The sequence below is a fragment of the Sinohyriopsis cumingii genome, chromosome 5, assembly GCF_028554795.1.
Source record: "Sinohyriopsis cumingii isolate HCF-2022 chromosome 5, ASM2855479v2, whole genome shotgun sequence".
Lineage (NCBI taxonomy): Eukaryota > Metazoa > Mollusca > Bivalvia > Unionida > Unionidae > Sinohyriopsis > Sinohyriopsis cumingii.
Window position 1 is genome coordinate 40,485,966 of NC_142965.1, and position 23,528 is coordinate 40,509,493.

Sequence of the window (23,528 nt, forward strand, 5' to 3'; positions counted from 1 at the left end):
TAAAGTTCGGAGTGAAAGCAATTTTACATTGTAGGTAATAAGTACACAGAGAGAGAGAGAGAGAGAGAGAGAGAGAGAGTTCACAGGCACTGGCCAAACTGAAAAACAACTTTGTATGATGTATCCCAAAATATTAACATCTAACAAATAATCTTACAATTGCCAGTCAAGAAAATATATCATGTGTTAATTCTACCAGAGACAAAGAACTCTTTCGTCCTATGTCCAGAAAGCTTAGAAATAGATAATATTGTAATAAGTCCCAGATGAAATCAAAGCACAAAGTATTGTGATAAAACTTCATGTAGCAACACAGCTTTGATTCAAAAAGATGCTTTATCACTGACTGTGCACAGCTTCTAACTTAGACAACTGTACTAAGCGACACTGTTACAAAGAGTAACTAAAATGCCTTCCAGTCAGTAAACAAACCGCTTCGGTGGCCTAGTGGTTAGAGCGTCCGCCTCGGATGCGGGAGGCCGTGTGTTCGATCCCCAGCCGAGTCATACCAAAGACTTGCAAAAATGGTAATAACATCTGCCTCGCTTGGCGCTCAGCATTAGGAGGTTAATGTTAGGACTGGTATGCCTGGTGTCAGGATAATGTGACTGGGTGGGACATCATGCTACATGTCTGTATCATGATGCCCCAGTGCTAGACATCGCTTTAAACTGCCGCACTGCAGACATTGTAGCGATATGACTGAAAAATTGTTAAAGCTACGTTAAAAATCCAAGTCTCACACACACACCAGTCAATAAACAAACAATATGATTACACTGTTGAGCCAGCGGGGGGTGGGGGGGGTATACGTTAAGAAAGGTAGGGACTAAATTCTGAGTACTGACTTAAAAGTTAACTCAGATGTAAATATTAATCACCTAGATTTTATGATAGTTACAAATAGACTTAGTACCTCTTTATGCAATTAAAAGTGACTTCTGCTTTCTGTTGGTGAAATAAATTATGTAAGATGGGTATGTTTTGATTTATTTTGTGTTTCCATCAGTGGTATACAAGGTGTTCAGACATCTAATGCAAAATGTTTCTTTTTCTTTCATTTGTTCAGTGATCCAATAAAGGCAGTGGGCAATTCCAGAAGGATTACATCATCAAAGGTAAAGGGAAATGCTGCGTTACCAGATTACATTAGATTTTTTGGGTAAGTTAATCAGAATGACGAATGTTGTTGATGTTGTTGTTGTACGGTTTAATGCCATTTTTCAGCACACGATAGGCTATACATGGCGGCCAGTATTAATGGTGGAGGAAGAACCCGGAAAATCCCCGGAAAGAACCACCGACCCTCGAGAAGCTACTGGCAAACTTTCTCACATACCCACATTGGCCGAATCTGAGACTCGAACCCACGCAGACAGAGGTGAGATGGCAGTGATCTGTAACGGAGAGTGCTTTAGACCATTCGGCCACTCAGGGGCCCCCGACAAATGTTGATTTGGATGTTAGATTTTTGTTTCTTGAGCACACTGGATACTACACACTTTCACTGCAATCATTCCTGTTCAGTTGTATGGATAATACTCAAATTTCATATATTTGAATGCAGTTAAAGCAAGTTTTGATCTGAATTTAGATTATACAAGTTAGAGGCATCATTTGTCTCAATAGCAATGTAATGAGCATTGTTGACAGTACTTTGATTTTAGTTTACTATTTTAACATCAATTTTTATAGTTTAAGCTGCTGAAAAAAATTAGTTCAGTTTATCAGTGTTCAATGTTGCTTCATTTCAAGGTATATATTTATGAGATATTTTTTTCTCTGTATTATATAATCAGATAATTAAACTAACATATGAACAATCTACTACATTTTGCAGCAATTTAGAGAGAAAATTGTGGTGGTTCTAATAAATGGATGATCTATTTTGAACATATACATTATTGTTCGTGCAGAGGCTTCATTGTCTATCAATATTACTATAAATTAGTGCTACTTCCCTATTAATAATAACTGTATATACTGGACACAAATTTTTTCATGTACTAGAACTTATGGTGAAACTTTTTTTACACCTAGGTCATATGTTCCAAGACTTAAAAAATGAAATAAATTTGTGAGTAGTGAAAGGGGATACCCTAGCGTCAATGGAAATTAGCATTACAGACCCCCTTGGGACAATCTAGCGTCAATGGAAAATTAACATGGAGAAAAATCGTGGGACAATCTAGCGTCAGGGGGAATTTAACATGGGAATAAATCGTGGGACAATCTAGCGTAAAGGGGAATTTAACATGGGAATAAATTGTGGGACTGTCTAGCGTCAAGGGGAATGGAATATGGGATTTTTTTTTTTTTTTAAAAAAATTTTAAATTTAAATTTAAATTTAAAAAAGGGGTAGGCAATGGAAAGGCTATCTCTTTTCGAGAAATATGGGGGCCCTGAAAAGGGCCTTTGGGTTTATGTTAATGTATTCATTAACATAAAGGGCACCGTATTGGTCTTCTTCTTGTCCTTAGGCTGCGTCTCACTGTTGGCCCGTAAACCAGCACTCTTTTCAGGCATCCTTGTCTTTCGACGTAGATCCTACGTATCCACAGGCTAGTGTTTGTCCTGTGGACAACGGTCCACTTGGATCGGACATACATGAGCAAGTCTGTCCGAAACATCATGGAAGACACAAGGGTGGATGACTCAACTGTGGTCCACATCTTGAAGCGACGAGAACAGGTGAATCAATGCACTGAACTGCGCTTATTTATAGGTACAGGTAGGATTGAAACGGATTGAGTTCATTCACCAATCCGAACACGCGTTACAAAATTCAGTCAGCCCGCATCCAATCCGAAGAGAGCAGTCTGTGACGTCACGTAGTCTATATAGATTCGCTAGCGCTTGTGTGCAGTCAATCTAATGCGACAGTTATTCAACATGACGGAAACTCAGAAAACGATCCAATGGGGTGCACCAGCAGGGGAGACCGCCCAAGGGAACCCGGACTTACTTTCAGAAGAGGTGAATTGGGATTTTGTGGATTTTCTCTCCTCGCAAGAATTTGTTCCGGAACCTTCGTTACCTTCTTCATTACCGCAAGTGGAGAATTTTAGACAGAGACAGAAAGAAGAATTGGAGAAATTTATACAACGACAAAAGGAAGCGGAACAGGCTTTTCTCCTACAGCAACAGCAACAAGAAGAAGAGGTAAGAAAAAACAACAGCAACAACAGCAAGAAGAAGTAGCAGCAAAGAAACAAGAGGGTGAAAATCAAACGGTCACGGTACTGTTGGACATTTTAGCGGAGTTAAGAAGTCTGAAACAAATGTATCAGACTTCTTTATCACGACCGAAGAGAATACGACCTTCCCGAGCTAAACACGTCAACCCTGTGACTAAGCCTACCGTACCACCCTTAGTGATTTCAACCCAATCATTATCATCATCATCAACATTACGCAGTCCAGAAGTAGGCCTTGGCCGTGGCAAAGGCATAAGGCAGTTAATGTTGATTGCTTAAACTCACCCCTACACCATAAAGAGAAAAAGGCCCTTTTCAGGGCCACCCACATTTCTCGAAAAGAAATACAATTTCAATTTGCCAATAACTCAAAAAAAACCCCACCCATTTTACCCTTATAGTACGTGTCTGTGTATGAGTGCGTGAGTGTACGTTCTTATTTTAAAATCAAAACTCAAAGACTCTTACCTTATATCATTAATTTATTCTTTTATCCATTTTTTACAATCCAATTCACAATTCACAACACAACACTTTAATAAAAAGTTCATTCACTTCTTCTTTCTCCTTGTTTAGTCTCTCTGTTTTTTGAATTTCTTCACCGTCTTTTCCTCATTTTCTTCCCTTCTTCTTTTCTTCTTCTCCTGTTTCTTTGCCTCTTGTAAATAGAACTGTCTTTTTTCTTCCTCTTCTTCCTCTGAAGAATCCCTCTCTTCTTCCGAAGAATCCCTCTCTTCTTCTGAAGAATCCCTCTTTTCTTCTGACTCCTCTTGTTTCTTTTTTGGGCAATCTGGAGACCAATGTCCTTTTTCTTTACAATAATAACAGGTATCTTGACTTTTGTCTTTTTTAGTCCCTGTTTTTGTTCTTTTTTGACGGTCTGGACACTCTGAAGACCAATGCCCTTTCTTCTGACAGATATAGCAAGTATCTTGACTTTTATCTCTAAAGGAAGGAGAGTAGTCCGTAGGCTGGTCTGAAGAGAATTTTCTAATGACCCCTCGCAAAGCTCTGACGAAACGTTCCATCTGGTTAGTCTCTTCCATCGTTGTGCTCGGCTTGAGAGTGAAATGAATAGTGAAAGGACAAGACACACACCCTTTTATATACGCTGGTCTGCTATGACTATAAAGTAGCTCATGGTGTTTGAACTTGAGTCATTTGACTTTTTGCTTTCAAGATGAAACGATCTAATTCATTCGAGAAGAAAGAAGAAGAAGAAAGTAAGAGGCAGAAACGTGATCTATCGCCTCGTACCAGGGCTGAAATCTTGGCACAAATTCATGCCAGTGATTTTGAAGAGGACATGAGTGAACCAGAATCAGAACCCTCTAAACCAAGTTCACCACCCTTAGTTAACCCTGAAAAGTACTATTCCATTCGAGAGACGGAAAAGCGCTCCTATAGAAAATTTAGAACTACGGCTTACAAATACACAGTGAAGTTTAAAGATTTCAAGGCTGAGGTGCCGTTAGAGAAAGCAGAAGTGTTCATCACTGGGGTGTGGGATTCTTTGCTCACTGCATTCAAGCGACAATGTCAACCCAAAGAAGACGATCGCTTGAGACTTTCCATACAACACGACGGTTTGAAATCCCCTGTTTGGATCGAGTTTAGCACCCCTGCAGAATTGACTGCTTCCAAAGTCATGGACAAGATTCAACACGTACAACAATCTAATGACCAGTTTGACATCACCGATGGAAAAGCCACACTAGACATGACCCACGTCTCTCCTCCTCAAGGGACAGGACGCAAAAAGATGTTATTGGTGGACGACCTTCGCAACACCAAAACAAGTCTCGTCCGAATTAACAACCCTCATGACCAGATGTGTTTAGCCCGTGCCATCGTGGTGGGACGAACCTATGCCAACAAGAACGACACGGTAGAATGGAAAAGAACCTGGAAAACTATTCAACAATCCGACCGAGCCAAACAACGAAACGAAGCAGAACTCCTGTTACAACAAGCTGGCCTGTCCAAAGACCCACCCTGTGGCATTCCTGAGATGCAAAAAATGCAAGATGCCCTAGCTCCACGCTACACATTGAAAGTGCACCCTCAAGAAATGCGCGGGCCTCTGTTGTTTCGAGGCCAAGAATTTAAGGACGGAAAATACATTCATGTCTATTATCACGATGAACATTTCGATACCATTACCAGTATCACTGGATTCCTAGGATACGGTTATTATTATGAGAAATGTGATTATGGTTATAACAATCGAGAGCAACACAAGCATTCTGGATCGAAATGCCCAGGATGTTTGGCCTCTTCACCCTGTCTGAGCGAAGAACCAGTGCCTTGTTCAACTTGTCTGCGCAAGTTTGTCAGCCCTACCTGTTACCAACAACATCTGAAGACGCAAGGTTCACAGAAGAAATGCGCTTGTCAACTCCTGAGATTGTGCTCTACGTGTGAACAAGTCATACGTACCAATAATACCAAGACACACGTATGTTCAGGAAAGAAAAAATGTCACATTTGTCACCACATCGTGGACTTGGAACACCAATGTTACGTGCAAAAATACCAACCCCCACCAGAGAAAGAGGACGGTCACAAGAAGAAAGGCAATTTCATCTTTTTCGATTTCGAATGCATGCAAGAGACTGGCATTCACATCCCTAATTTCTGCGTGGCTCATCGAGCGTGCGAGAAGTGCATTCAAGAACCTATCTTCAGTCATTGCCCTCACTGCAGCAAGATTCCTGGAGGACGTGAAAAAATCTTTCGGGGGCCAAACACGTTAGCCGATTTTGCCCAATGGGTCTTAGACCCCGTCGACAAGACGTGGAGCCAAGAGGACATCGAACGTTACGGAGATTGTCATCGTCATGCCACGGTGATGGCTCACAATTTTTCCGGATACGATGGACAGTTTCTTCTCAGATACTATACGGAACATGGCACCGAGCGTCCTAAAGTGACTTTGAACGGAGCCAAAATCATTTTCATGCAAGTGGGACAAGTACAGTTTAAAGATTCGATGAGTTACTTGGCCATGCCTTTGAGTCGAATGCCTAAAACGTTTGGAATGACAGAAATGGCTAAAGGGTACTTTCCACACTTTTTCAATACGGAAGCCAATCAACACGCCGTTCTACCCCATTTTCCTGAGGCTCACTATTACGACCCCGGCAACATGCGTACCGAACAACGAGAAGCTTTCTACGCTTGGTACCAGATTCACGCCTCGGACCCTTTCGACTTTCAGGAAGAAATGCTAAAGTATTGTCGTTCCGACGTGGACATTTTACGGCATTGCTGTGGAAAATTTCGAGAACTGTTCATGGAACACGGAGGGGTCGATCCTTTGAAAGAAGCTTGCACCATTGCCAAAGCGTGTTCCCTAGTGTATCGACAACGATTCATGCCTGAAAACACCGTGGCTGTCATCAGCCCTCAAACGACCCACTTTGTCAAACGTCAATACTCGGTCAAAGCCCTACGTTGGTTACATTACTTGTGCGACAAGGAAGACAAGTGGATTCAGCATGCCCGCAACGGAGGGGGCGAAAAGACCATCGGAACGTATTCGGTCGATGGCTGGGACTTAGAAAACCCCAAGATCGTGTACGAGTTTAACGGTTGCTTATTTCACGGATGTCCTGTTTGTTACCCTGACCGTGGCACTAAAAATCAGTTTTTGCAACGAACCATGGAAGACTTGTACCAGGACACTTGTCAGCGACGCCTAAAGTTAGAACAGCAAGGATACCAAGTGGTGGAAATGTGGGAACACGAGTACGATCACCGTATGAAAACCGATCCCGAGTTTAAACGCCTCGTGGAAAGTTACCAGTTCATGGACCCGCTGAACCCGAGGGATAGTTTGTACGGAGGAAGGACCAATGCCACCTGTTTGCTGTACCAAGCCGACGAAGAGAAAGGAGAAGAAATCAAATACTTGGACGTGTGTTCGCTGTATCCCTACGTGTGCAAATATTGTCGCTTTCCTGTAGGGCACCCACAATTGTTAACGGAACACATCGACCTGAAAAACATTCGACAATACGAAGGCTTGATCAAGTGTAAAGTTTTGCCTCCCACGAACCTATACCATCCCGTCTTACCTCACCATTGTCAAGGCAAACTGATGTTTCCATTGTGCCGTACTTGTGCCGAAACGTGCAACCAAGACCAGCCTTGTCATCACAGCCAGGAAGAACGGGCCTTGACGGGAACCTGGGTCAGCGTAGAATTGTTCAAAGCTTTGGACATGGGATACCAACTGTTAGAAGTGTACGAAATTTGTCACTTTCCCAAGACACAACAATACCACAAGGGTGATCCCAGTCAGAAAGGCATTTTCGCCGACTACGTGGATGCCTTTTTGAAACTGAAGCAAGAAGCCAGCGGCTATCCTTCCTGGTGTCACACTCCCGAAGACCAAATAAAATTCAAAGAGAAATACTACGAACAAGAAGGCATCACTTTAGACCACATCGAGAAAAACGAAGGCAGGCGATCGTTTGCCAAAGTGATGTTAAATTGCTTGTGGGGTAAAATGGCACAACGACCGTGTTTACCCAAGACGGAATATTTGACAGAACCTTCCCGCTACTTCCAGATGATTCACGACAAAACCAAATACATGAAACACGTGGACGTCGTTCGAGAGAATTTGATCTTGGTCAATTACGAAGAAGATCTGGACTTTGTACAAGACGACCCTTTTGGAAATGTCATCATTGCGGCTTACGTGACAGCTCATGCTCGCTTAAAATTGTACGAAGCTTTAGAACTGTTAGGGGAACGCGTCCTGTACTTTGACACGGACAGTTGCATTTACATCCATCACCCGATTCAACATCACCCTGACATCGAAGGAGACCGTTTAGGAGCCTGGACAGACGAGCATCCCGACGACAAGATTCTAAGTTTCGTCAGTGGCGGTCCCAAAAATTACGGCTACGAATACCGTGACAAACAAGAAGTGCACACGACGTGCAAAGTGAAAGGACTGACTCTGAATTATCGTACCAGTCGAGTGGTCAACTTTGGGGTATTGAAAGAAGCCTTGCAATCGGGAGAGGATGGAAACTTTAAAGTGACCACCTACCAACCGAACAAAATTGTACGTTTACCCACTCACCACATCGTCAGTCGACCCTTGGAAAAAGTCTATCAAATCGTATACCAGAAGCGAGTTCGACTTCCCAATCATTTCACCTTACCGTATGGACACGTTGGTATAAAACATTGGTTGTAAGAGGATAGTTACCCACCAGAAAGATGACTTCGCCACAGCAAGAATCGAGTGAGAAACCCGATGAGAACTCCAAGTTCAAACCCTACCATTTTCCAGTCTTCTTACCTGACTATTGTGATTGTGCCCGTCGATTGGACACGTTTCAGAAATGGCCTACGGATAGGGAAGGATTACCTTCTTCGCATGTTTTAGCTAGAACAGGATTTGTCTACTTGGGACCTGAGTCAGGATTGGGATACGAGGTACAGTGTTTCGCTTGCGGACTGAAGTTACGAATGGATCTATGTATCTATAAAGATTCAGCTATTCTGGAACATACTCGATGGTCTCCGCACTGCCCTTACCTTTCTATGGCATTTCCACCCATCACACTACGGTACAATGTTGACGGTACCTTAGAGACGGTACCTTCCAGAACAGGACATAAAAAACGTAAAAAAGGAAAGATGTACAAGCTGGAGACTGCATTGCGACTAGTATAAAAAGGGGGCTATGGTCAAGATCGATAGTTCATTGTGACTACCAAGACCGAGCGAACAAGATGAATACTTTGAAAGAGACATCGTTCCAGTTTGGGGATTGTAAAAAAGTTGTATCTTCCTCTAGTGTGACTAATATTGGATGGATAAGACCCAAACATTGCGACGGAAAATGTCCGGAAGGAAACTGCGATTGTCCATGTGGTTACCATTGTAATTGCGTAACGGAGTTTGCAGACGAGTGCGATTGTGAGCCTTGCGATGGATACGATGCTGTACCTTGTGACCTGAGCGATGCCGTAAAGCATCATGGGAACTTTAGTGCCCCTACCCCTATCATGGAAAGTGATGCTGTGCGTATCAAACCTGTGGGATGCGAAAGCGATGCTGCTCGTCCTCTTGGACATTTTACTGGGTTTCGTTTTAAAGGGGAATGTTCACCTTCACGTCTACCCCCCTACGGATGTCATCCAGCCCTGAGCAAACTCCTACCCATGTCACTCAACCCTCATCGAAACGAACCTGTGAAAGACGAATATTCGTTTCCTGTGCGTTTGTCGGAATACTGCGACTTTGAAAATCGTCTTCAATCGTTCAAAGGAAAATGGCCAAAGTATCTGGGAGGACCGACCCCTGAAGAATTTGCCAGAGCCGGATTTTTCTACTTGGGCGAAGGAGATAAAGTCAAGTGCTTCAGTTGCGGTGTGTCACTTCACCACTGGGAACCGCAAGATTCGGCCTACGTTGAACATGCTCGATGGTCACCGAATTGTCATTACTTACCTTTAGTGGGACCGAGACATTGAAGTAACTTCTTACCATAATAATCTGTTCATGGATACTTTACAAGAGAACATTCGTGCTTTGCCTGTGGAGTTGAGAGAACGCATTTATCGAGAGCTGGTCAAAATACAAGTCAAACGTAAAGAACAATTGCATCCGTTACGTCACCGGTGTTTGAACCACTGGTACCTGAAGGCTATACAAGGATTGATTCAATTGAAAGTGTTTCATCGGACAGACATTGATGAACGATCGTCTAGTTTTAAAAAGGATTGGTTTGGTATGGACGATTCTACCTACATCATTGTAAACGTACTGCATCGAATTCCAGAGGAAGAGTTAACGAATTACCAACATCTTGAACACAATGTCAACTTGGTGAAAGAGGAAACTTCTGAACGAATTGTAATGTGTAGATTAGTGACTCAACGATTTAAATTCGACACTGAAGTAAAACCATGTTTGTGCAAACAGTACATTTCTTGTGTCAGACCAAAGAGGATTTAGTATGACCTATTCATGGATACTTTGCTAGAGAACATTCGTGCTTTGCCTGTGGAGTTGAGAGAACGCATTTACCGAGAACTGATCAAAATACAAGTGAAACGTAAAGAACAATTGCATCCGTTACGTCACCAGATCTTTAACCACTGGTACCTGAATGGTATAAGAGAACTGATTCGTCAGAAATTCTTTCAATGGTCAGACATTGTTCAACACTTTGAGGTCGCCAATGATCGACATGTTCATAATTATGGTTACTTCGAGATTCACCTACAGCAATACATTGAGGAAGACAAGGTAAAGGATTACCAACATTTGTTACGTGGAATCTACTTAGCGGAAGAGGAAACTTCTAAACGAACTCTGACGTTTCGGTTACAGTATGCAAGATTTAGATTCCCTACTGGAGAACGAAGATTTCTGGCTAGAAAGTACGTGTATTACATCCAAAAAAAAGAGAATATAAAAACAGGCTGCCATGCCACGGTTTATGTCACATGTCATCCAACAGATTCCGTGGAAGGAACTCAATGACCATATTCAAACCGTGGATCATTACCATCAATTATTACAAGAATTTTATCCATTCAATTTGGGACGACAAGTGGTGTGTCTTAGTGACTTGTTTTCTGGGATTTCGTTTACCAGCCGATTCTTTGTGGACTCTTTACGATCAGTACTTACCACCTCCATGGCCTTAAATGGTCACGAAAAACTCCTTTTGCTCAAAGCCTTGCGTTTTCATCTGGATACTTCTCGACCTCAACAGGAAAAAAAGATTCGTCAACTTTTAACTACCCAAGACGTGTATGACGATGTGTGTGTAGCTTGTGACTTACATCCCCATTGGACAGATGTCCGTGCCTGGAAAGAATGGGGTTTTGAGGCTTGGACCCAAGAAGTGGCCCAGTATGCACGAGAGTTGTTCAAGGAAAAAAGTTACTTTTCAACCCGTGTTAGTGACGGTGTCAGAAGAACCCGTCACCCAGGACAGGACTGTCGTGGACAGACTTGAAAGACCCTTTCGGGAGGACACTTCTGTGACCTTACCCCCTACTATAGAACTGGTTAGAACATTACCCAAAACATGTGGTTGTTGTACAGACACTTGTGTTTATTCCACGTTCATCGTTATCATGTGCCTTTTATCCTTGTACTTAAGCCTTTGGCTTTTATGTATTTTTGTCTTTCGTATTCATGTTTGAAAAAAAAAACATTCAATAAACGTGTTCTGAAAAAGTATATAAACTCTTGTCTTGTTTGTTTTCGTGTCACAAGTGACATTTCTCACACCATGGCTACCTCTACTATCTCTGCTCCCTCTTCCTCTACTGTCAAAGTTATTGACGAACACTTAGATCGTGCCAGTTGGGAGGCTTTGTATCTTCGCCATCCCTTTAACATGCTCATTGCTGGACCTAGCGGTTCTGGCAAAACCGAATTCGTCAAACGTTTGATCGAACATAAACATCATTTGATCGATCGGCCCCCTCAACGGATCGTGTGGTGTTACAAAGAGTGGCAATCGGCGTACAGCCTCTTGCGAGAAAGTCAAGGCGATTCCATCGTGTTTGTGGAAGGCATTCCTAAACAAGACGACGGCATCGTCTCTGACTCCCGTCAAACCCATTTGGTCATTTTCGACGACATGTTAGGAGAAGACGAAGAAGAAATTAAATTGTGGTTTACGCGCAAAGGGCATCACCGTAATGCCAGTGTCGTTTACATCACCCAAAATTTGTTTCAACAAAGTAAAGCCCATCGCACCATCAGTCTCAATGCGCATTACGTGGTCTTGTTTAAAAGCCCTCGAGATAAATCGCAAGTGCAAGTCTTAGCCAAACAGTTAGGAACGCCTTGGCTAACTCAGGCGTACGACGATGCCACTCAAACGCCACACGCCTATTTACTCATCGATTTGAAACCTACGACCCCCGAGGATTTGCGATTTCGTACCCACTTGTTTCACCACTGGTGCCAAGACGGAGGGCCTGTCCTGTACACGTCTCCGTCCTCGACTTCATTTCACTCCCCATAAAAAAAATCTATAAAAACCTCAGACCCTTTTTCGTCTGTCTCACACAGTGTGAACATGACGTCCCTTCAGTCGCATCTTCCCGTCAAATTGATTCGTGCCTTGTATGGCATCAGTCGAGAAAAAAATCCACAAACACGAGCTCGTGTCTTAGAAGCTAGTCTCAAAGAAGTCTTACGATGGTTCACGGTGACAGCACGTCAAATACTCCAAGGAATCATTCAGATTCCTCATCAAGCCCAACGCTTTTTCGATCGAAACAAAGTTGCTTTGGTCCAACTGGCCGATCCCCGCATCGACACTCAAACCAAAAAACAAATCATTTTGAAACCTGGAGGGAGCGGTACTCTAGGAGGGGTCATCATTCGCTCACTCTTAAGATGGGATCCTAATGCCCCCAAAGTTATCCCCAAGACAAAAGTCCAACGAAGCCCCAAGAAGAAAAAGAAAAAGACCAGGTCCCCAAGAAGAATAACTTCTCCAGTGGCAGGACCCTCCTCTTACCAGACACCACCCCGGAAAAAGAAAAGAAGCCCCCAGAAAAAGAAACAGAGAAAAAGTCCCCAGAAAAAGAAAAGTCCACAGAAGAAAACTAGTCGCAAGAGGGGCACTTCGGCCAGGACGCAACCTTACACTCGCAAACCACGACCTGCCACAGCGGTGACTGCGTCTCCGGCAGCCTCACGTTTGTCCACTTCTCCGTTGATGTCACCAGGAACTGAAGAGTACTTGGAGACGTTGATCACACCAAGAACTTCTCCGTTGATGACCCCCAAAAGAACTTCCCCAGTGGCAGGACCCTCCAATTTAGCGGCAGTGGCTGCTGCTCACAAAGTACCTTCTCCCAAAATCAAAGTCCATGAAAGATCGGGTATGTTACAAAGTTTACTGGATTTGTCCAAGCAAGAACTGGCTCGATTTAGTCCGTTGCGTACCCCTGCACGACGTGTCATGCCTGTCCTCAAACTGATACGACGTAAAGACAATCAGTGGCGACGCGTTCCAGTATAAAAAGACCTGCGACCAAGTCGGGGGTATCAGTGAACTTGTAAAAGATGTCACCTCCAAGAAGCCACAAAAGAAAGAGACAAAGGCAGACGCGTCATCCGACAAAGCGCTTAGCCAAGCATCGACGTTACCCTAAGAAAAGACACAGTCGTTCCAAGAAAAAGAGGCGTCAACAAAGGGGAGGATTCCTTGGCGATTTTGGGAAAAACATTGTCACCTTTATGACAAAGCGATAGTCCCAAAAAAAAAAAAGATAAAAGGGTGTGTGTTAAGTCATTGATGTTAGTGTCTGTTTGGTGAATGTCCCGGAACCCACAAGCAAAGATGTCACCCTCCAGAAAACCCCAAGGAAAGAAAAGAAAAGGACTACCACCACATTTAGCCAAACATGGGGACATGTTATCTGTCCTGTCCAAAGCTTCTCCACCCCTACGAAAAAAACTCATTCAAACGGCCTCCAAAGAGGTCATCGATACCGTGTGCGAATGTTGTTTGAACGTCTTGAAAGGCACGATCCCTTTGTCCAAACACCAGAAACAATGCTTAGGCAAACATCGTCACGTTCTTCGGAAAATGGTTCAAAAGAAAATTCCCATTCGTCAAAAAAAGAAGATGTTGGTCCAACGTGGAGGCATTTTACCTCTCTTGTTAGACCCCATACTGAAAGGAGTCTTGGGAACCATGTTGGGAGGACTGGTGGGAGCAAAATAAAAAGGCCCTCGGAAGTCCCAAGATCTTAGAATTCACCCCTGACAACCCCATGGAAGGACGAAAACTAGCTTTAGTGCCTTACAAACGATGGATGGAATACCATCGGTGGCAAGAACAACGCACCCCGCATTTACCTCCCAATCCCAATTTGAGCGAGATGTCCCAGTTACAACACGAATTGCAGTCCTTGATGGATCGCCAAGATTTGTCCGAAACAGAAAAATCGCAAAAGTACGGTCAACTCCTGCAACGACTGCAACTCTTTCACCAGAAAGCTTTAGACGAAACAGCTCTACCCACTCTGAAAGATTTTAAGACCTTGATGAAAAGTCCAGCACCATCATCATCATTACCACCACCACCACTACCATCCCCAAGGGTCACCAGAGATGCTACCCCACAAAGACCTGAGGAAGAAGAGATGCGAGAAGTGTTTCAAACACCGTCAGCAGCTCCCATTTCGAGTAAGATTGCAGCATCCTTGTTGACCCCGTCCCCTACACCCCAACGAGAAGAAATGAAAGCTTGGGTTAAAAAGATGATGTCCACGCCTCCTTCGACAGAAGTGAAAAAGAAAGAAGGGAAACCAGAAGTGAAAAAAGAAAAGAAGACCAAAGCCATTCCATTGCCACCTCCACCTCCACCACTACCTTCGACTTCTACTCCCGTAGCCCATCGGACACGTAAATCCGTTTCCAAACCACCCATTCGACCCACCCAAAGTAGCATCACCGAAGAGTGGGTGACTTATTAACACACCAACACAAAAAAAATGGAAAAAGTCTTAGCCAGCATTTACTACGATCCCTCGCATCCTGCAGGTTACGCAGGAGTTCAAAAATTGTATCGTGCTGCCAAAACGCGACTGAAAAGTCTCCGTTTACCTCAAGTGCAACGATGGTTACAAGAACAAGCTACCTACACTTTACACAAACCCATTCGACGCAAGTTTGCCAGAAGTCGCACCCGAGTGGAAGGCATCGATCATCAATGGCAAGCCGATTTAGCCGATGTCTCTCATTTGGCCAGCTATAATCGTGGCTACAAATATTTGTTTTGTGTCATCGACGTCTTTTCCAAATTTGCCTGGGTCGTGCCCTTGACTTCCAAATCGAGCAGCGAGTTAGTGCGAGCCCTGCAACGGGTGTTGAAACAAAGCGGTCGTCACCCTCTTCGATGGCAAACGGACAAAGGCACCGAATTTCTGAACCAAGCTTTCCAAAAAGAATTAAAGAAACGTGACATTCATTTTTTTACCACCGAGAATCCCGAAACCAAAGCCAGCATCGTGGAACGTTTCCAACGCACTTTGAAAGAACGCATGTGGAAATATTTTACGCATCACCACACTCTGAAGTACATCGACATCTTACCGCACCTGGTGCAAGCGTACAACCAATCTTACCATCGAAGCATCGGACGTGCCCCGCAAGACGTGACTCCCGACAACGAAGTGCTGGTGTTTGAGCGCCTGTTCGGTACGTCCCCGACGAGGGCTGTCCCCAAGAAAAGTGGAGAGTTGGCCGTAGGAGATTGGGTGCGCATTGGCAAAACCAAACGCACTTTCGACAAAGGTTACTTACCTAACTGGACGACCGAATTGTTTCGCGTCACTGGACGAGTGCATGGCCGTCATCCTGCCGTCTATAAATTGGAAGACATGAACGGAGAAGTACTCAAAGGAACGTTTTATTTGCCCGAGTTACAACGTGTCACCAAAAAAGAAGACGACGTGTACGACATCGAAAGCATTCTCGAACGCAGAACCCGTAAAGTGGGCAAACGACGTGTCAAAGAAGTCAAAGTACGTTGGAAAGGATATCCACCCAGTTTCGAGTCTTGGATCGACGCTTCACAAGTCATCGACTATAAAAAGAAGAAGTGACCATCATGCCCTTTCACACAGCAGACGCAGCTACGTCGACCAGTCCTTCTTCACCTAGTTCTTCTGTGCAAGATTTACAAAAACAACCCTTGTGGGTGTGGTGTGGAGAACGTGTGCCTAAAACGCAAATCGTCTTTTTCTGCCAAATCTTCGTGGTGTATTGTGTCATCGGGGCAGCCATCGCCAATTTGAGTTTGCAACAAGGAGACAAACAATTGTGGACCATTTTATTGAGCAGTTGCATCGGTTACCTGCTTCCCAATCCCTCCCTGAAATTCTCCTCGAACGGGAACGTTGTGTCCAGTGCCAGTGCCAGTCACCACTCCAACAACAACCACAACCAGAACCCCATTTTGGGCGGAGACACGCCTCTGACATCCACTAACCCCTCGGACAGCCACAGAACTCTGGAATTATGAGTCACGAAAACCAATTTTACTTAACCTTACCCAGTGACAGTTCCATGGAGGTGTTTCCCAATAACACGTTGTGCTGTTACACGGCCAAATTACCTCAAGCCATCCCCTTAGATCACGAAGCCCATTGGGAAGTGGCTTTAGTAGAAATGATTCACCCGACCCAAGTCCTCAATGTCGTTGCCAATCAAAATAAATTTGAGGTGGAAGTTTATGACGAACAAATACAACAGTGGATGGATACCCATAGCAAATATACCATGAAAAACCCTAACAAAGAAAATCCAAAGTGGACCGACTATCAGTTGTTCATTCCCCCAGGCTATTATTTTAGTGGTCAACATTTGGTCAACACCATAGCCACCAAGTTTAATGGCGTGTTTGGGGAAGCTTTTAAGAATGTCAAGAACAAAACTGTCACCCTGGAATACCACAAAACAGCTCGTCGCTTCCTGATGAAATTTCCTGAGGGGGATAAAATCATGGGTTTCTATTTTTATGATGAATTGTTTGATATGTTGGGCGGTGACATAAAGATGAGGAAGAAAGTAGAACAACAAACACCACCCCAAAAATCAGTCATTTACAACAACGAGTCTTTTGGCCAGTATTTTCGTACCCCGGTAGAACTGAACCAAGGACTGAATTTGATGTTTGTGTATTCCGATGTGGTGGAATACAACGTGGTGGGACACACCTCCGTACCGTTACTGCGTGTCATTCCTTTCAAAGTGGATTCTGCCGCAAACGCTGACGAGGAAGGTGGAAACACTTACCACGTCCACCGCGAATTTGTCCATCCTCACTATTTGCCGGTCAGCAAGTCGTATTTGGACACGGTCAACATTACTATAAAAGGAGATTTGGGACAAAATATTCCATTCACCAAAGGAAAAGTCACGGTGAAACTCCATTTTCGAAAACGGTTCTCTCACGACTCGTAAGTCATGTATCCAGTGTAGCGAGGGGTTGCTCGGCAGCGAGGACACGGTTTAGGAGATATGTTAAAATCGGCCTTTCGTTCGGTGGCCCCGGTGTTGAAACCGATGGTGACACGCGGATTGCACGCCTTGAAAGATGCGGCACTGACGCAAGGCAAAGAATTTCTCCAAATTGTCATCATCGACAAACAAAACCCCAAAGAAGCCTTCATGAGGGCAGGCAAAAATGTCTTGCTGCAAACGGGCAAAGACCTTTTGGGCCGACGAGAAACACCTATAAATGCCCTGCACGCTACCGAGTCAGGCATTCAGCAAGGACAAGGCAGAAAGAGACGACGAAGAAAACACCCTTTCACTAGACTTCAAGCTAGAAAGGCCAAGAAAAGAAGAACCGTTCGAGACTTAGACGTTTTCGATTATTGAGACACAGCAACAAAAAAATGATGCACCGAGAATCTTGCGCTTGTTCCAAGACGGAACTGGATCTGTTTGCCATGCCCGCCACCATGATGACGATGCAAGAATCTCAGTGGGTGGAATTTCATCCCGTCTCCTCATTGACCGATTCCGCTCCCATCGAGTTCGAAATCAAAGGACAGCCCGAAGATTACATCGATCTGAATAGCAGTTACTTGTACTTGAAAGTGCAAGTGAAAGAAGGAACACCCCCCGCTAACATAGACGCTGATGAAGCAGTAGCTCCCGTCAACAATTTCATGCATTCCTTGTTCAGCGAGGTGGACTTGTACTTGAATAACAAACTAGTCAGCAGCAGCATGGATACTTACCCTTATCGTGCCTACCTGGAAAATCTCTTGACGTACGGAAAAGAAGCCAAGGGCACTCATCTGGATGCTTGCGTGGTATGGAAACCTGACCAAGCGACTAGGTTCAACAAAATTATACTTACTGCGGCGGATAATCCAAATACAACGGGATTTGTAGAACGACAAAAGAAAATTGCTGGAAGTCGTAGTTTAGAACTAATGGATCGCTTGCATTTGGACATGTGGTTGCAAGAAAAGTATTTGCTGAACGGGGTGGATGTCCGCCTGAGACTGAATCGCAGCAGTGCCGCTTTCCATTTGATGGCTGCAGAAAATTCCACTTACAAAACCATCATCCAAGAAGCCAGACTTTACGTGCGTCGCGTAGAAGTGTTGCCTAAAGTAGGTAACGACATCAGTCAGACGTTGAGCAGAACGACCGCCAAGTACCCGATCCGACGCGTAGAAGTGAAAACCTTCACCATTCCTCCTGGACAGCAATCCATGATCGAAGATCATCTGTTCCAAGGACAGTTACCCAAACGTTTGATTGTTGGTATCGTCAAGAATTCAGCCTTCAACGGAGCCTACGACGAAAATCCTTTTGAGTTTCAACATTACAAAGTGTCCAAGATTGAAGTCAGTCGCGACGGCAAGACCTTGTGTACCCGACCTTTCGAGCCTAAGTTTGCTGACAGAAATTACTTGAGATCGTACTTGTCCCTGTACGAAGCCACCGGTCAGTTAGGAACCAACACCAGTCACGGCATTACGTACGACGATTACGCAGGAGGCTACGCTTTGTGGGCTTTCGATTTCACTCCTGACCAAGGCAGCGACGAGGGACATTTCCACCCTATAAAATCTGGCCAGATTCGTGTGGAAATTCAGTTTGCGAATCCACTGGAAGCAGGGAACACAGTGAACGTCATCCTGTATGCAGAATTTGATAATACGATAGAAATCAACAGTTTGAGAGAAGTCATTCTAGATTACTAGAAGCCATGGAAGACTGTTATCCCTCTTTATAAAGTGGAGAAACTTTGGAGATAGAATGTGAGGAAACTGTGGCAAAAGAAGTGATCATGATGAAGTCAAGATGGCCAGAACAAGAAGCCCATTTAGTCTCCTGTTTTGCCAAACACTTGGTCGACAAAATGACGGAATTGATCAAGAAAAATTGTTATGGATGTCAAAACGATCATCCCAGTCAAATTCAACACGATAAATGCCTGATGTTGAGTGAAGAAGAAAAATTGGACGAGTATCTGGACGAAGCTTGGAGTCTCATCTCAAACAAAGACGTGTTGCACCAGTGGTATAAAGACTTGCGTGAACATTCTTGTCCACCATTAACCACTCAAGAGATCCATCGTATCGAAGCTCTCCTGAATCAGAGTGAGGAAACAGAACGAATAACCGTTTATTCGTCAGACATTTTCAAGCAAAAAGTCAGGATCGAATTGACGACTTATTATTACCTGTGAAGAAGAAGAAAAAAAACCACACACAAATCAATGGATACCTGGGAACTTTATTACCTTTTGAACCACAGTTCGTATACGGCTTCTTGGAATCCTGTCGTCTGTGCTAAAGATGAACTCCCTCATCGCAAACCTAAAGACCATCAAGCTTACGTGATCAACACGGACGACAGTCATCTCCCAGGAACCCACTGGGTAGCCGTCTACTTTCCTCAAGAAGGATGTGTGGAATATTTCGATTCGTACGGATTGCCCCCTTTGGAAGACGATATCATCGACTTTATGAGAAGAAATGCTCAAACCACCCGATTCAATAACGTGAAATTACAAGGCACAGATTCCTTGGTGTGTGGACAATACTGTGTGTATTTTCTGCATCATCGCAGCCTGGGCTATTCCTTAGAACATTTAGTGACTCATTTCGATCCTCGTTCTTCTGCTAGAAACGATGTGAAAGTAGATCGATGGTTTTGTGACCATTATGCTTATCTTTTGTCTCAAGCTAGGAAACGTAGTGTCCATCAATGGCCTAATGATTTCCAACAGTGGAAATCACAATTTCATTCACAACGTTGTCAGCCCTGTTTAAAGTAGGTTGTCTATTGAGAAAAAAATGTTAGTGATTAGAAAAATGTTTGATGTTATAGTGTTGGATTATTGTTAAAAAATGTTAGAGTTGTTGTTTAGTGTTAAGTGATTTTTGAATAAAAAATGTCTTTTGAAAAAAATGCCTTTGTGGTTTGTTTAGCTATAAGAATGTTCGATTGATGCTCTTTCATTTCTTACTATCCCTCTCATGACACTCACTGAACGTTGCGACTCGAAAACCGTGTGGGGGATGTTTTCCTTCACGTCCGCGCTTTGACTTTAAGAACCGGGGTTGTTTCCAGTCTAACCATCCATTGTCGACTCATCCTCCTAAGAAGATGTGCTCCAAACTAGCTAAGCTCAACGAAGCCTACATGAATCTGCATAGGGTCAGACACAGTCTGATACCGAAGCCAGAAGAAATAGAGAATGTGAGAATGTTAAAAATCACTGAAGACCTGATAGAAGAGCTCTTCAGAGAAGAAATGAACAGGGAAAAAGAAGAATGGACAGAGAAGTACAGACTTCAGAGACAGCAGCAACAGCAGCAACAGCAGCAACAACCTGAAGCTGACAGAGGCTTTGTCGATTGCCGTATCGACACCAAAGAGTTCTTCTTCTCTTTCCGAAGAAGCAGACCTATCGCCAGAAAGTCTATCCTCAGAGGACATCGCATTCTTAGAAACTAAAAAAGAATGCCATAGCAAACAAAAAAAACCAGCCCTTTTCAGGCTACCCAATACTCTAGAAAAGAAATAAAGATCGATTTGCCAATGTGTGTGTAGGTAGAGTAGTGTGAAAATAAACACTAACTCTTTTTTTAAAAAAGTGAGGGTATGTGTTTGTGTATAGGATTGTGTGTTTGTGTGTTAGTAAGTGATAAAGTAGGTTGGTGTGGATAGTAGATTAAAATTATGTCTTTTTTGGTGTTTGAGGTGTATATTTGGAGTTAGATTGGATTGCTTTGCGTATGTGGATAGTCTATTGAAGTGATTAATAAAAAATTTTAAAATAGTGATGGGTAGCATAAAAAGTGAGTGAGTGTTTCTTTTAGGTCCGCGCGTTGTTGTTGTTTTTTTGGTCATGATCTAGGTAAGATGAATTTTATGTTTTTAGGGGATGTTTTCCTTCACGTCCGCGCTTTCAGTATAAATTGAAACTCGTTCGGCAGTCCAGCTACCCTTGTTGATTGATCAACACCACCACCACCAGAAGAATGAACACCAGAATTGTGAAGCTGCTAGAACTCCAGATGCACCTGGAATATGCCAGGCGCATAGTAAACGAACTATCAGCGGAGGCTATCGTAGAAGAAGCAAGAATAAAGAAGGAAGAGGAGGAGAGAAGAGAGAGGGAAGAAGAGGAAAAAAAACTAGAAGAGAGGATGTCGTACAATATTCCCGAGACAGAGGATTGGGGTGCTGAAGCGAATCATCCCGCCTCTGCACTCTCAAGACAAAAAGTAAAAAGAGACTGGAGTCAAAGATGCGTGTGTGGCGCCAGGCCTGGAAGGTGCAACCATTAGATAGGTGCATCTGGAGTTGAAAAAAACCAACAGCCCTTTTCAGGGCTACCCAATACTCTAGAAAAGAAATAACGATCAATTTGCCAATGTGTGTAGGTAGAGTAGTGTGAATATAAACACTAACTCTTTATTAATAGTGGAAGTGTATGTGTTTGTGTGTTTGTGTTTGTAAATGCTGAAGTAAGTTTGTGTGTTTGTGTTTGTGTTTGTAAATGCTGAAGTAAGTTTGTGTGAATAGTAGATTATGGGTTTATTTATTGATTCTTAGCGTATGTAGAGAGTATAGTTAGGGTTATATTATATGAAATGAAAAAGTAGGGGGATGTTTTCCTTCACGTTCGCGCGTTGTTGGGTCATGATCTAGGTAAGATCAATTTTATGTTTTAGGGGGATGTTTTCCTTCACGTACGCGCTTTCAGTATAAAACTAACAGTGTTGGCCATTGGAACCCATTCTACGGAATAAGCAAACAAGAAGATGCCAGCAGCTTCAGCTTTATACAACGATCTTATGGGAAGTTGGTATTGGATGGTGGATGGATTGAGTGTAGTAGAAAGGGTTGAACAGGAATGGAGGTATGCAGTGACAAAAGACTTCGTCTCAAGACAAGTAACCAGCCTCCACTTATCCGTAAATATTGTAAAAGAAATGATAGAGGATGAGGAGAAGAGAATCAGAGGTTTAATTAACCCACCGTATGTCAAAGTGGGTAAGTTAAAAGAAGCGATAGATCATGTGACGAGTGCAAGGTGCTTTCTAGAAGACATTGTAGAATGGACAGATTGGTGTTTCGCGAAGTGGGGGTTAGAAAAACTTAAGAAAGCTGAAGAACTAATGAGGAATGTGCTGACCGAAGAGGTCAAGAAGATCAAAGAAAAGTGGTCAAAGGAAAGAAAAGAAGAAGAAGAAAATAGAAAAAAAAAGGATGAATTCGAAAAACTGAACACAAACTGGATGAAAATCCAAGAGAAGTTCCGGGCCATGGGCCACCCGGACTGGCTGCCGGAAACAGAAAAGAAAAAGAAGAAAGGAATGATGGACAAAATAAGAGGATGGTGGAAGAAGTTAAGAAGTTAAAAGAAGAAGAAAAACCCAAAGGCCCTTTTCAGGGCCCCCATATTTCTCGAAAAGAGATAGCCTTTCCATTGCCTACCCCTTTTTTTAAATTTAAATTTAAATTTAAATTTAAATTTAAAAAATTTTTAAAAAAAAAAAAAAAATCCCATATTCCATTCCCCTTGACGCTAGACAGTCCCACAATTTATTCCCATGTTAAATTCCCCTTGACGCTAGATTGTCCCACGATTTATTCCCATGTTAAATTCCCCTTGACGCTAGATTGTCCCACGATTTTTCTCCATGTTAATTTTCCATTGACGCTAGATTGTCCCAAGGGGGTCTGTAATGCTAATTTCCATTGACGCTAGCGTATCCCCTTTCACTACTTTTGTGTTTAATTTGTACCCCCATGTTGCATTAAAATTGATAAACAAAACACTTATTTGATAATAAAATGAAAGAAATTAACATTGTATTGTTATCAATTAACATTGTATTGTTATCACTTAGTCCTCTCTCTTTTCCATCATGAGCATTAAAGAAAATGTATCCACACACTCCAAATATGCAGCAGAGACATGAATGATTGCTTGAAGGTATGTGCCATTCACCCATGACACAGTGTTATGTGCAAAATAACCAGGATTGTATTATATCCAGTTCCTGCCTCGCTTGGCGGTCAGCATTAAGAGGTTAGTGTTAGGACTGGTAGGCCTGGTGTCAGGATAATGTGACTGGGTGGGACATCATGCTACATGTCTGCGGCATGATGCCCCAGTGTTAGACATCACTATAAACTGCCACATTGCAGACATCGTAGCTATATGACTGAAAAATTGTTAAAGCTAAGTATATAAAAAAAATTCAAATCAAATCAAATTCAAATTATATCCAGTTCAATTATATGGCAGTATCTTGCAAATAAAA

At 43.1% G+C, this 23,528-nt stretch overlaps 1 protein-coding gene across 8 annotated transcripts in view; it reads left to right on the forward strand.

Moving 5' to 3' along the window:
• The window catches only part of LOC149798999 (uncharacterized), a 76,278-nt gene that overhangs the window by 47,842 nt on the left and 4,908 nt on the right, over nt 1-23,528 (forward strand). For 5 of the 8 annotated variants that reach the window (XR_016421047.1, XR_016421048.1, XR_016421049.1 and 2 more), the window contains one exon: nt 1,070-1,162. Coding sequence is in view for 1 of the 8 variants with exons in the window: in XM_089957935.1 (XP_089814061.1) it covers nt 22,020-22,619 (600 nt within the window). In the remaining 7 variants the exon portion in view is untranslated. Of the gene's footprint in view, nt 1-1,069; nt 1,163-20,561; nt 23,198-23,528 lie in introns of those variants that run through there. The other 3 variants (XM_089957938.1, XM_089957937.1, XM_089957935.1) reach the window with 2 other exon arrangements.